At 47.4% G+C, this 13560-nt stretch overlaps 1 protein-coding gene across 3 annotated transcripts in view; it reads left to right on the top strand.

Annotated features, from left to right (window-relative positions):
• The window catches only part of nipblb (NIPBL cohesin loading factor b), a 33182-nt gene that overhangs the window by 17518 nt on the left and 2104 nt on the right, over positions 1-13560 (top strand). For all 3 annotated transcript variants that reach the window (XM_053645097.1, XM_053645098.1, XM_053645096.1), the window contains exons 10-44: positions 49-1302; positions 1510-1680; positions 1803-1985; positions 2092-2163; positions 2273-2362; positions 2509-2615; positions 2901-2987; positions 3075-3306; positions 3609-3760; positions 3848-3928; positions 4028-4128; positions 4215-4347; positions 4448-4530; positions 4624-4756; positions 5204-5347; positions 5447-5533; positions 5722-5942; positions 6037-6139; positions 6324-6422; positions 6580-6726; positions 7126-7260; positions 7855-7953; positions 8572-8625; positions 8745-8856; positions 8951-9087; positions 9237-9377; positions 10785-10878; positions 11096-11250; positions 11335-11425; positions 11599-11772; positions 11875-12065; positions 12177-12284; positions 12374-12574; positions 12877-13023; positions 13145-13512. In XM_053645097.1, coding sequence (XP_053501072.1) covers positions 49-1302; positions 1510-1680; positions 1803-1985; positions 2092-2163; positions 2273-2362; positions 2509-2615; positions 2901-2987; positions 3075-3306; positions 3609-3760; positions 3848-3928; positions 4028-4128; positions 4215-4347; positions 4448-4530; positions 4624-4756; positions 5204-5347; positions 5447-5533; positions 5722-5942; positions 6037-6139; positions 6324-6422; positions 6580-6726; positions 7126-7260; positions 7855-7953; positions 8572-8625; positions 8745-8856; positions 8951-9087; positions 9237-9377; positions 10785-10878; positions 11096-11250; positions 11335-11425; positions 11599-11772; positions 11875-12065; positions 12177-12284; positions 12374-12574; positions 12877-13023; positions 13145-13512 — 5887 coding nt within the window. The remainder of the gene's footprint in view (positions 1-48; positions 1303-1509; positions 1681-1802; positions 1986-2091; positions 2164-2272; positions 2363-2508; positions 2616-2900; positions 2988-3074; positions 3307-3608; positions 3761-3847; positions 3929-4027; positions 4129-4214; positions 4348-4447; positions 4531-4623; positions 4757-5203; positions 5348-5446; positions 5534-5721; positions 5943-6036; positions 6140-6323; positions 6423-6579; positions 6727-7125; positions 7261-7854; positions 7954-8571; positions 8626-8744; positions 8857-8950; positions 9088-9236; positions 9378-10784; positions 10879-11095; positions 11251-11334; positions 11426-11598; positions 11773-11874; positions 12066-12176; positions 12285-12373; positions 12575-12876; positions 13024-13144; positions 13513-13560) is intronic.

Raw genomic sequence — 13560 nt, 5'->3', positions numbered from 1 at the left:
TACATGTTTGAATGATGTAATGATGTCGATTTGTTTTGCTTTGTTTAGACAAACCCCTGAAGAAGCGGAAACAGGACTCTTACCCTCAGGAGCCCGGTGCTGCTGGTACTGCTGGTACTGCTGGAGGCCCTGGCGTAGGCGGTGGGGGCAGTGCAGGGAACAAACCAACTCCTCAGGAGGCTAGTGCTGCCAGCAACGGGGCTAACCGTCCAGCACTTATGGTCAGCATAGACCTGCAGCAGGCAGGAAGAGCCGAGGGGCAGCTCGAATGCCCTGTGCCTGCCCAGGAGGCCCAGCGTTGGGCCGAGGACAGCTCTGACTCGGCCGGGGTACTGCGACTCAAGTCAAAAACGGACGAGGAGTTGCAGAGGGCGGCCGACGGACGGCCCGAGGTTATAAAGCAGCAGAAAACGGCTTCAGACGGCCGCCCCGAGACGCCGAAACACAAGCAGGACAGCCGGCGCGACTCCTCAGGAAAGGTGCAGGGCTCGGACAAGCGGCCGGACCCGTCGAAGCACAGGCACGACGGCAAGCCTGACAAAATCCGTCCCGAGACCCCCCGAAAAGACGGCCGCCCGGAGCTTTCCCGGGACGGCCACAGAGAGGAAAAACACAAAGATAGAGAGCGGGACAGGGAGCGCAGCAGTGACGGCTCCAAAATCCGAAGGCCGGAAACACCAAAGTCCTCCAGCAGATTAGAGCAGGAGCGCCCCGGTCGAGACAGGGACAGAGACAAGGACCGAGATAAAGACAGAGACAAAGACCGAGATCGTGAGCGTAAACACCGGTCTGAATCCAGGGATCACCGGGACAGGCGCTCTCCCGAGCACCGCTCCCGGCCTGACAGTCCCCGCGTGAAACAGGAAAGCCGAAGCGGGCCGGACTCGGGTCGGCCCCGCACCGACCTCAAATCTCCCAACAGCAAAGAGGAGAGGCGGAGCGCTGACGGTACTAGAAAAAGTACCGATGGCTCCAAGCTGCCTCCCCCCGACAGCAGAGCTGGAGAGTTTCCCGATTTCCTTCTAGGAGGCAAGTCTGGTGCGCTGAAGAACTTCGTCATTCCCAAGCTGAAACGGGACAAGGACGGGAACGCGGAACCCAGACGACCCGGGGAGATTTGGAGCCAGCCTCGGGTGAAGCTAGAGAGGCTCGGGCTGGTAGAGGACATCAGCAAACGGTCCAAACCTGTCGTGGTGCTTCAGAAGCTCTCCCTCGACGAGGTGCAGAAAATCATCAAGGAGAGGCATGCGACCAGCTCCAAATCCAGCAAGAACAGGCCTTCGTATGGGAAGTCCTCGAAAGGTAAGACGATCGTGACGATCACTCCTGACGGTTTACTTGCGTACTTCAAAAATGTTCGGCGAACACCTGGTGTGTTTTTTTTTTTTTGTAAACATAAACAAGATATACGCCGACTTAAAGCTTGAAAGTATTGTGTAAAGACTCGCTCGGAGAGTCGTGATTGAATTAAATAAAGGAGTAACGGACTTTTTATTAACCTGTTTCAAGGGGCCATCGACGAGTCTGTGCTCAAGGAGCTTCCTCCTCATCTGCTCGCTGAAATCGAGTCCACCATGCCTCTGTGTGAGAGGGTGAAGATGAACAAACGCAAACGCAGCACAGCCAACGACAAGCCCAAGTATGCCGAGGTCAGCTCGGATGATGACAGCGTATCAGAATGTGAGTAAAAATCATAAATTTCTTCACCAACCATGTTGGGGTCAGCAAAGAGGAGAGAGAGAATTCGGTTTCCCAGATTTCAGCGTTGTGATTTTATATTAATTTTTTTTTTTTTATCGTAGCGGCCCCGAAGCGAACGAAGAAGGAACGGGATCGGACGTGGGAGTACGAGGACAAAAAAGTTTCAGGAGAGCGCAGGCGTAGCGGAGGCTACAACGAGGGCCGCAGAGGGTCGGGCAGCCGATACCGAGAACACAGTCCAGACGACTCCGGGAACGAGACTCCTCCTCCCAGCATAAGTGACGGTAAGTTTCTAACATGCACAAAGCGTTTTTATTTTGTTTTCCATCATGCTTTCCATTCCAGCGTGTTTGCATAGCATCCTGTAAGACATCCTCTTTTTCTTATCAGTATTCAAAAAGATGAAGATGAAGGAGAAGCAGAAAAAGAGGAAAGCCTACGAGCCGAAGCTAACTCCGGAAGGTACTCTCGGGTTTTTGAAGTCGATCGGGATGCTGCTGCTGCAATCTTTATACCCTTTCCACCATTAATATGACTTGTAAAAAATGTTTTTTTTTTCCTCCCGAAACAGAAATGATGGACTCTTCGACATTCAAGAGGTTCTTGGCAAGTGTGGACAACATTTTAGAAAACCTGGAGGATGTGGACTTCACGTCGTTAAGTATGTAACTTTCAGCGGTCGCGCTGTCGTTTTAATCAGTTTACCGCTAAAGCCAACGTGCAGTGTTTTATTGGTTTGGCTTGTGATGTCAGAGCACGAGCGAGTTGGGGTTTTTATATACCAGAAATCTTGCGTTCCTCTCGCAGACGCAGACGATGACGAGATCCCTCAGGAGCTGCTCCTTGGGAAACACCAGCTGTCGGAGTTGGGCAGCGAATCGGCCAAAATCAAAGCAATGGGCATCACGTACAGGGTACGCTGCTTCTTGGCCTTCGGTCGGCTCACGACCGGCGACACGCCCGTCACAGTCCGTCTCGTTACGGACATTAACTACAACAGCACGACGCAATTTCCCTCTTATAAATGCCGATCGTGCGAGACGTTTAAACGAGCGGAGTCGGTATAAACCGTACAATGAGTGCGATTGTGTTTTTATTCAAGATGTTAACCTGATAGTTATGAGCTACTTCCTGTATTTGTCAGCCACTTTATTTAGCCAAACGTCGCGTCAATTCCAGTCTTTTTTTTCGCTTTACAGATTCCATCCGACAAGCTAGTAAAAGTGCTGAGCATACTGGAGAAAAACATACAGGATGGCGCCAAGCTGTCCACGCTCATGAACCACGTGAGTGTAGTTTTCACACTCCCATTTAGAATTCGGCTGTGGGACGGTTAATAACGGTCAAGAGCGTCGTTCTTGTTTACGCCTTAGGACACCGAGGCAGAGGACGAGGAGCGGTTATGGCGCGACCTCATCATGGAGCGGGTGACCAAATCGGCCGACTCCTGCCTGATGGCTCTGAACATCATGACCTCGTCGCGCATGCCGAAGGCCGTCTACATCGAGGATGTGATCGAGAGGGTGCTGCAGTTCACCAAGTTCCATCTGCAGAACACCTTATACCCTCAGTATGACCCCGTCTACAGAGTGGACCCACACGGAGGTCAGTGACGAGATCTCCTGCAAGAAATTTGACTTTTTTTTCATGTCTCATTCATACTGATAATAATATGGGTGATTTGTTAAATTGTCACCAAAAGATAAAACTGGATTATAGGCAACACTTTTCATAACTTTTTCTTTTTTATTTGGTAAATTTAAGCCAACATTGCCCTCTAGTGGCATAACTGAAGTTTTGCCATAAAAAGTTGCCAGTGTATCATATATAATACTCTTCTCATCAATATACCGGTGATTCACCTTTCTGGGGTTTGTTTATTTGTTTGTTTGTTTGTTTTTTGCCAGGTGGCATGTTGAGCTCAAAAGCAAAACGGGCCAAGTGTTCCACACACAAGCAAAGGGTTATCGTGATGCTCTACAACAAAGTGTGCGACATCGTCAGCAACATCTCGGAACTGCTGGAGATCCAGCTACTAACCGACACTACAATCCTGCAGGTGAGCTTCTGCTTTGTCCGCGTCGTCCTTTAAAAAAAAAAAAAAAAAGGAAGTCCGTGCTAATCTCGGTTCCACTTCCTCTTTCAGGTCTCTTCGATGGGGATCACGCCGTTCTTCGTGGAGAACGTCAGCGAGCTTCAGCTCTGCGCCATTAAGCTGGTCACCGCTGTAAGTTTCCATCACCTTTTAAGCTCGTCGTCTTAACGCCCTCGTCGGACGCGGTCTTTTTACATTTCAACACGAACGATCGTGTCTTTTCATCCTCAGGTCTTCTCCCGTTATGAGAAACACAGGCAGCTGATTCTCGAGGAGATCTTCACCTCTCTTGCCAGGCTCCCGACCAGTAAGAGAAGCTTGAGGAACTTCAGGTCAGCTGATTATTTCCTTTTCATGAATTTGACCATGTTATACCTTTCTGATATCATCAATAACCTGTATTTGCTCCGTTTATCAGGTTGAACAGTAGCGACGTCGACGGGGAACCCATGTACATCCAGATGGTGACGGCTCTGGTGCTGCAGCTCATCCAGTGCGTGGTGCATCTTCCCAGCGGGAAGGACCACACAGATGACGAGTACGAGAAGAAAGTAAGAGCGAACACGCTTTAAACGGACAGACCAAATACGGTGTAGCGTAACGATCTTACCCAGTTTAAATGTAAACGATGAATTGTGCTGTCGTTTCTAGGTGGACCAGGATGTCCTCATCACAAACTCTTATGAAACCGCAATGAGGACGGCACAGAACTTCCTCTCTGTTTTCCTCAAAAAGTAAGCGCTCGGACTCTCGGGCGTTGTCACGACGCTCCAGCGCAGCCGACCTGTTTAATTTCAACCCCGCTTTCTTTTTTTTTCTTCTTTCAGATGTGGCAGCAAACAGGGAGAGGAGGACTATCGGCCTTTGTTCGAAAACTTTGTGCAGGACCTTCTCTCGACAGTCAACAAACCGGAGTGGCCCGCTGCCGAACTGCTGCTCAGTCTCCTCGGCCGGTTACTGGTAAGTGGGTTCTGTCTTCGCGCCGGCAGATTTACGGACAAGTAGGCTTAACAACCAGAAAAAGAATTTAAAAAATCCCTGTTATAGATTCTTGCACGTGAAAAGTCTGTATGCGACTCACCTCGAAAGCTAGCGCCAGACTCGAATAATATCTCCTGCGTGCGATTATGAGGACAGAACTCCAAATCTCATCACCGCAACGCTTTATCGAGCGCACTGACAACGTGCAAAAATGCTTATTAAGCGCTAATTAGCTCATCGTGCGTTTATTAATTCGTCATGTTAGCTACCACTTTTTAGCCGGGTTAAAAATGGGACTAGTAAGCACACTATAAATACACTGGCGTAATTATTTTCCCAGTAAGCTGGCGAATAAATGTTAAATGTATGATTTTTATCTTTCTTTCTTTGACTGGTACAAACCACCACCTTGTCTCTTGTGCTCAGGTGCACCAGTTCAGTAACAAACAGACTGAGATGGCACTCAGAGTGGCCTCTTTGGACTACCTGGGAACGGTCGCCGCTCGTCTGCGCAAAGACGCCGTTACTAGCAAAATGGACCAGAGATCTATAGACCGCATCCTCCGAGAGGTTAAACTGTTATTTATACTGATCCTCGACGAACCTGCTGGATCTTTTCCTTCTTCTGTACGTTCCTTATTAATCGTTATCGCGGTGTTGGTTCTGCAGGTGTCCGGCAACGACGAGACCCAGCAGCTTCAGAAAGCTCTGTTGGATTACCTGGATGAAAACGTGGAGACCGACCCCTCTCTTGTGGTGAGGCCTACGTTCATGATGCATCTCGAATCTTTTTAGAGCGCCCTTAAGAACATGCGTAACCGCTTGAGTCTTAAGGCGAGCTAACCCGATCTGAAAAACAAAAGCTTTTTCAGATCGGCTTGTGAGTGAAAATGAATTTTTTTTGCAAAGGACTGTAACTTAACGGCATTCTTGTGACCTGCCAGTTTGCGAGGAAGTTCTACATCGCGCAGTGGTTCAGAGACACCACTACAGAGACCGAGAAGGCCATGAAGTCTCAGAACCAGAAGGATGACGACACCGCGGAAGGAGCGCACCACGCCAAGGACATAGAGACCACGGGCGAGATCATGCAGAGAGCCGAGAAGCGCAAGCAGTTCCTGCGGTTGATCATCAGGACCACTCCGGCGCAGTTTGGCACGTTGAAGTAAGCTTGGGAGGACTTTTTCTTACTTGATTGATTGTGCGTGTATGTAATCAAGAGTTCAATCTCATATAAAATGCTTTGTCTTCCTCTTCAGAATGAACTCGGACACTGTGGATTACGAAGACGCCTGTTTAGTCGTGCGATATTTGGCCTCTATGAGGCCGTTTGCACAGAGCTTTGATATTTATTTAACGCAGGTAAGAAAGCATCACCTACGTTCACGCTGCATGAGGGGAAACAGAGTGATGTGTAATACACAGAGAACCTTTTTAGAGTTTTAAGTTGGTCAGAAAAAAAAGGATTCCTACATGTTTTCAGCATTCTGTGTGTCTTTCTACCAAAAAAAAAAAAAAGAGCCTCCTGCTGTTTTGTGTTTCTCAGATCTTGAGAGTGCTGGGAGAGAGTGCTATTGCTGTGAGAACGAAAGCGATGAAGTGTCTGTCAGAGGTGGTGGCTGTGGATCCCAGCATTCTGGCTCGGGTGAGTGCGTTTTCGCAAACGAGGCACAAATACAGAAAGGAAAACGCGTTAAAACGTGTCCCTGGAACGAACTCGTCATGAGAAACGTGACCTTATTTATCAGACGCGCATGATTTTGGGGAGGATTTGACATTTTTGTGTGTTCGTTCATACGCAGTCGGACATGCAGCGCGGAGTCCACGGTCGACTGATGGATAACTCCACCAGCGTGCGGGAGGCCGCTGTAGAGCTGCTCGGCCGATTCGTGCTGAGTCGTCCTCAGCTGACTGAGCAGTACTACGACATGCTCATTGAAAGGATCCTGGTGCGTTAATATCTTGTCTCTCAATCCGACTGCTTTACTTGCAAACCTCAAAGATAAGAGGTTAGCACGTGAGTTTAATTTGCTGTGTGATTAGAGCTGTCTGGTAATAGTTTTATAGGATCCTGCATCACAAAGAAATTTACCATGTTACTACCGTATACGTCAGGTAAATTTAGACTGTATCGAAGCAGAGTTTATTTTCATGTCAAATAGCTTCCACAGCAGTCCTGAACAATAAAACGGCTCTGCTGATGACATTATTTCCCCTCCAGATTAAAGTTCATTCAAAGTATGAAAGTTCACCTTGGGTAAATTCGGCTCGTGACACTCTGCTGCCACCTACAGGCTGTAGGAAAATGGTGCATCTTCAAGCGTTCATGCGCAGGTTCTTCTTTGCAGGATACGGGCATCAGTGTGAGAAAGAGGGTGATTAAGATCTTGCGAGACATCTGTCTGGAGCAACCCACCTTCAACAAGATCACCGAGATGTGTGTGAAGATGATCCGAAGGGTCAACGACGAAGAAGGCATTAAGGTATACGTCCCACCTTCTTACCTGCGAATTGCGAATTTTAATTTAGTATATATTTCGTTCCGTACACCTCGTGGATGCTCGCTTTGGATGCGTAGGATGCTCTGAGATTTTAATATACGCTTCCGGTCAGTTTATACACGCACGTCGTTTATTTCTATTTCTTTCCCCACATTTTAGAATAATTATAAAGTCATCAAAACTCCGGAGTAACACACATGGAACTATGGGAGTTATGTTGTGGGGGGTGGGGGGTGGGGGGGGGGAATCCAAAGTAATTTAGTATTTTATCATCTTCAAAGTATTTCCAGAAATGTATTCTTGGCATCTTCTCAACCGGTTTCTTGAGGAATTTCCCTGAGCTGCTTTTTAAACAGTGTTAAAGGAGTTCCCACATGCGCTGGACACTTACTGAATATGTTGGCAGAATTATATTTTTGTCTACGACACCGATTTCATAAATTTCAGATCGAAAGGTTTTTAAGATCATGAGAAACATTTCAGGCAAATGTCTCCGAACTTTTGACCTGTAGTGTATGTTCTGGCATATGGTCATCTTTCTTTCTTTCTTTATTTATTTATTTTTATTTTCCATAGAAACTGGTGAATGAAACATTCCAGAAGTTGTGGTTCACTCCGACTCCAAACCACGATAAGGAAACCATGACCAGGAAGATCATCAATATCACTGATGTGGTAAGCTGATAGCAGTGAACCCCCTTCATTTTATTTCCTTTTTTTTTTTGGGGATGTTTGTTTTCTGTACCGAGAAAATGAGCAAGTACTTAAGCACTCAAGTTCCTGAGGTGATGATAAATACAGGATTTGTGGTTTTGGTTAACGTTTTAGTTGTTTGCGTTATTCTCTGAACTCTACACTTATCACACACGGACTCTTTATTGTAGTCTTTTCTAGAAAGCGTTGTTTGGGTCGGTTTTGTGCGGCGTGTGTTTACATGACACCATAGACACTGTACTGTGTTTTGCTGAAGTTTATCAGCGTGCCACAGCTCTTTGTTCGTCCTGAAACGATTGATCCGTGCGGTCTTTGTCCAAAATGCCAACGTAACTGCTTATAAAATTGAAGAATGAACTTCTCAGGAGGATCGATCTTTCTTGGTGCTAGACTTAAGTCGGTGCGAAACGGCTTTAATAGTTTAATACTTTCGTTAAAGGTTCAATCAGGCATGTGTTGCATTGTCACGAGGAACAATTATTACTCGCGTACTGCTCCCTGTCTGTTAATGCCTGTAGGATTTATTAGACAGTGTCTCTGTTCATGCCTGATAAAGCATAAGGGGATTTCTCTCGACAGGTGTCTGCATGCAGGGATTCTGGTTACGACTGGTTCGAACAGCTGCTTCAGAACGTGAGTGACGTCTTCTGTCGTTCATACCGGGATATGATGTAGAGCGGATCGGTTTTGTGTGCGCAACACCGTCCTTTTGCTAGTGTCTCAGTTTGATGTACGTGCTGATGTAATTGCAGTTGTTGAAGACGGAGGAAGACGCCTCCTACAAGCCAACCCGGAAAGCCTGCGTCCAGCTCGTCGACAATCTAGTGGAGCACATCCTCAAATACGAGGAGGAGTCGCTCAGTGGTACTGCTAACACACACACACAATAAATGTTTAATTAGTGGTCAGTTTTAGTGATTGATAGGCTCTGAATGCTGACACGTTTGTTACACTGCAGACTGTGAGAGTAAAGGGGTGAATTCAAACCGATTGGTGTCCTGCATCACCACCCTGTACCTGTTCAGCAAGATCCGAGCGCAGCTGATGGTGAAACACGCCATGACCATGCAGCCCTACCTGACCACCAAGTGCAACGTGAGCATCAAACTCTCCTCTGCTGTTTTGAACATTTTAAAATCTTTTGGGGGTTTTTTTTTTTTTGCCGCCCTCTAGTGGTCGGTTCTCTCAAGTTCTCTCAAGTTGAAAATCTTCACGCCCCTTCTGTGCTTTTCTTCCGTTCACAGAACCAGAACGATTTCATGGTCATTTGTAACGTAGCTAAAATCTTAGAGTTGGTGGTGCCTCTGATGGACCATCCCAGCGAGACCTTTCTCACCACCATTGAGGAAGACCTGATGAAGCTCATCATCAAATACGGAATGACGGTTAGTAAAGAGTCAGGATTCATGCACAAACTCGTCTGGGCTTAACGTCCACAGTTAATGTTCGAAGGTGTCTGCGCAGAAATGACACGGAATTGTCGTTTTATTGGTGTGTACGCTACTGGTCAAAAGTTTGTGGACACTCGACTGATATGTTTATCACAACATAATTCCCTTAGTTCCATTTGTGTTATTCCAGAGTTTTGATGACTTGATTATTATTCTGAAATGTGGGGGAATAAAAATAAGGTACGAGTGTGTCTAAACTATTGACTGGTAGTGTAGTTAGTTCCACAGCGTGTGTGTGTGTGTGTGTGTGTGTGTGTGTGTGTGTGTGTATAAATAAATAAATAAATAATAAGGTCAGAGGAATTTCTGGAATTAAACTCCGAAAGGACTCGTCCCACCTCTGTCCAGCTGTACTGCTCTCCCACTGCCTTTTTGTTGTTTTTGATGGGAAAGCATGGATTGAAAAACATCTCGCATGGCAATAATTGTAGGCGTAAGTGCGGTATATTTCTTGTCATACGCAGACGTGTTCTGTCACTTTTGGAAACGTTTCTGTTTCCAGTTCAGTACTCTTGTTTAAATGGGGTGATTCTCGATGACCGCTTGACCTTTACAGACCACATCTCAACAACTGCACGGTCCTGTAGGTTCAATCTGTACATCATCAAGAAAATCAGACCGTACCTCACCGAACAGGCTACACAGATAATAGTCCAGGCTCTTGCTATCTCAAAACTGGACTACTGCAACTCACTACTCTCGGGCTTCCCGGCAGCTCCATCAAACCCCTTCAGATGATTCAGAGTGCAGCAGCGCGCCTCGTCTTCAACCAGCCCGAGAGAACCCACGTCACACCCCACTTCATCTCCCTCCACTGGCTTCCTGTAGCCGCCCGCATCGAATTCCAGGCCTTGATGCTCACCTACAAGACCTTGTCTGGAACAGCGCCCCCTACCTCAACTCTCTCCTGAAGGCTTACGTTCCCTCACGCAATCTGCCATCGATCCACGACCGACGCTTAGTACTACCTACTCAGCGTGGCTCAAGATCCCTTTCAAGAACATTCAAACTGACTGTTCCTCAGTGGTGGAATGAACTTCCGACCTCAATCCGGACCTCAGAATCTCTCACCATCTTCATAAAACAGCTAAAGACCCACCTCTTCTGTCAACACCTATCTAACCCATAAAAAAAATAAAATTACTCTGGCACTTACACCTCGACTCTGTGCACTTTGCTTCTTCTGGAGCTCAATTAACGGCTCTCGTACGGTAGCGCTACTTGTTCTCCGCTTGATATATCGCTTTGCTTGTATTTTCTCATTTGTAAGTCTCTTTGGATAAAAGCGTCCGCTAAATGAATAAATGTAAATGAGTGTGTTTTTTTTTTTTTCCTCCTCAGGTTGTGCAGCATTGTGTAAGCTGTCTTGGGGCAATAGTGAACAAGGTCACTCACAACTACAAGTTTGTCTGGGCTTGTTTTAACCGGTACTATGGTGAGTTGAGTCTTGATTCTGTGGCATGCGTTTTAATTCAATTACGATGCACACCCAGTCCTTTTTTTTTTTTTTTCTTCCTTTTTTCTTCTATCCATACAATAAATATGCTGATGTAGTAAAGACAGCACTAACCTGTCCAAGCTTATGTGAACGGCTAGGAGTTGAGCGCACAGTGGACGTTGTTGGATGTTAAAAATCGACTTGATGTCCTCAGGGGCTCTGAACAAGCTGAAGACCCAGCACCAGGAGGACTCGAACAGCACGGTGCTAGTGTCCAACAAGCCGGCACTGCTGCGTTCTCTCTTCACCGTAGGAGCTCTTTGCAGGCACTTTGACTTTGACCGAGAGGAGTTTAAAGGAAACAACAAGGTCTGTTATTTGAACCTTGTATTGGCCGCACGAGGTTTTTTTTAAATTTAAAGAAGTCTCTGATGTCTTATCGGTTGTTCCCAGGTCGTCATAAAGGACAAGGTGTTGGAACTGCTTCTGTATTTCACTAAGAACGAAGATGAGGAGGTGCAGACGAAGGCCATCATTGGTTTGGGTAAGCGTCGGTTCTTTTTATTTGGGTTCTGTAACCTAACGACAGCGGTGGTTTTGTGCTCGAGGCTTTGCGATACTAATTGGAAGGGTCGGTTCAAAGGTCAGCTCTGTCGTGCTTCCACTCCAAGTCCGAGTCCTTTTTATTCAAACAGATTTGCTTTCCTTGTTCCCCAGGTTTCCTGTTCATCCAGCACCCAGGTCTAATGTTCGTCCCCGACGTAAAGACTCTGTACAACGGCCTCCTGTCCGACAGAAAGAAGTCAGTAAACCTAAAGATCCAGGTGCTTAAGAATCTACAGACGTACTTGCAGGAAGAGGACTCCCGAATGCAGGAAGCTGACAGGGAGTGTGAGTGTCTGTCTGTCTGTCTGTCTGTCTGTCGCACAGCCAGAATTCTCCTCTTGGGTCGTTAGGTACATTTTTAACCCTGACTGTTGTCCGTCTCCGCAGGGAAGAAGCTCTCCAAGCAGGAGGACCTGAAGGAGATGGGTGACATCTCGTCGGGTATGAGCAGCTCCATCATGCAGTTGTACCTCAAGCAGGTCCTGGAGGCCTTCTTCCACACACAGTCCAGTGTACGTCACTTTGCCCTCAACGTCATCGCTCTGACGCTCAACCAGGGTCTCATTCACCCTGTACAGGTACACGATACAACTTTAACCTGTGTCTGTAGCGTTAAATACTTCTCAGAGTTTTGATCTAGCGAGTCTAAATAAGTGTTTTGTTTTTTTTGTTTTTTATTTTGCACGTAGTGCGTCCCCTATTTGATTGCCATGGGAACCGATCCCGAGCCCACAATGAGGAACAAAGCGGACCAGCAGCTGGTGGAAATCGATAAGAAGTACACAGGATTTATTCACGTGAGTAACTTTCAGCGTATCGTGTGTACAATCTACACCGCGTCAGAATACTGAGAGCTTTGTCCTCTGATCTTTTGTGTGGAAATCAGATGAAGGCTGTGGCGGGGATGAAAATGTCCTACCAAGTCCAGCAGGCCATAATGGCGTCCCGGAACACGATCATCCGGGGTTTCCGTCATGACGAGTCCAGCTCGGCGCTCTGCTCGCACCTTTTCACCATGGTGCGGGGAAACCGGCAGCACCGGAGAGCCTTCCTCATCTCTCTGCTTAATCTGTTCGACGACAGCGCGGTGAGTCGGTTTGTTACGTTCAGTTGAAGCTTTTGTCGGCGATTCTTTTGTCTACGAAGGGTTTCGGATCATTTGAAACGATCGCTCCATCTCGTCATGAAAGCCCTCCTTAAACAGAGCTGCGCGATGTTGAAATATAATTCTTTTATTAGATTTTCTGAAATCTAATTGCACATCTAATCTGATTATCCGTTAGACATCCATTAGAACAAACGACCACGTATCGGAACGGGATTATAACGCGAGCCCGACTAGCTGCTTCCACTGAACTTTCTCACTAATCTACGTCTGTTCCCTCGCAGAAGACGGAGGTGAACATGCTGCTGTTCATCGCCGACAACCTGGCGTGTTTCCCGTTCCAGACCCAGGAGGAGCCGCTCTTCATCATGCATCACATCGACATCACGCTGTCGGTGTCCGGCAGCAACCTCCTGCAGTCCTTCAAAGAGGTGAGCTCCTGTTTGGGCTTTTGTTTGTGTGTGTGTGTGTGTGTGTGTGTGTGTGTGTGTGTGTGTGTGTTACCTCGTTCTCTCTCTCTCTCTCATATATGCTCATTTTCTCCCTTTTTAGTCTTTGCTAAAGGACTCTAGGCAGAGGGAAAAGAAGAAGAAAAAGAAGGAACGGGAAAAGAAATACTGCTCCGAGGAAGAAGACGACGACGACTACGTGCATGAAGAGGTTCCTGAGAGTGGCAGGGGAAGCGGCGGCAGCAGCAGCGACGAAGACGACGAGGTCGTCCGGAGGTCCAAGAAGGCTAAGCGGGCTGCGGTGAACTCCGATTCGGAGTCGGATCTGGAGGCCGACGACGTGGACAAGGTCATGGACCGTCTTCCGGACAACCCCATGCCCCTGCTCGATTTTGCCAACGCCTCTCAAGGCATCCTGCTCCTCTTGGTGCTCAAACAGCACTTAAAGAACCTCTACGGCTTCTCCGACAGGTATCCGAAACAAAACGCGTGCCGGCGCAAGTCCTACGGCCTGGTCTA

Source organism: Ictalurus furcatus, chromosome 16 (assembly GCF_023375685.1).
Source record: "Ictalurus furcatus strain D&B chromosome 16, Billie_1.0, whole genome shotgun sequence".
Lineage (NCBI taxonomy): Eukaryota > Metazoa > Chordata > Actinopteri > Siluriformes > Ictaluridae > Ictalurus > Ictalurus furcatus.
Note: the sequence above shows the minus strand (reverse complement) of the source record. Positions and strands in the feature narration are given on the sequence as shown.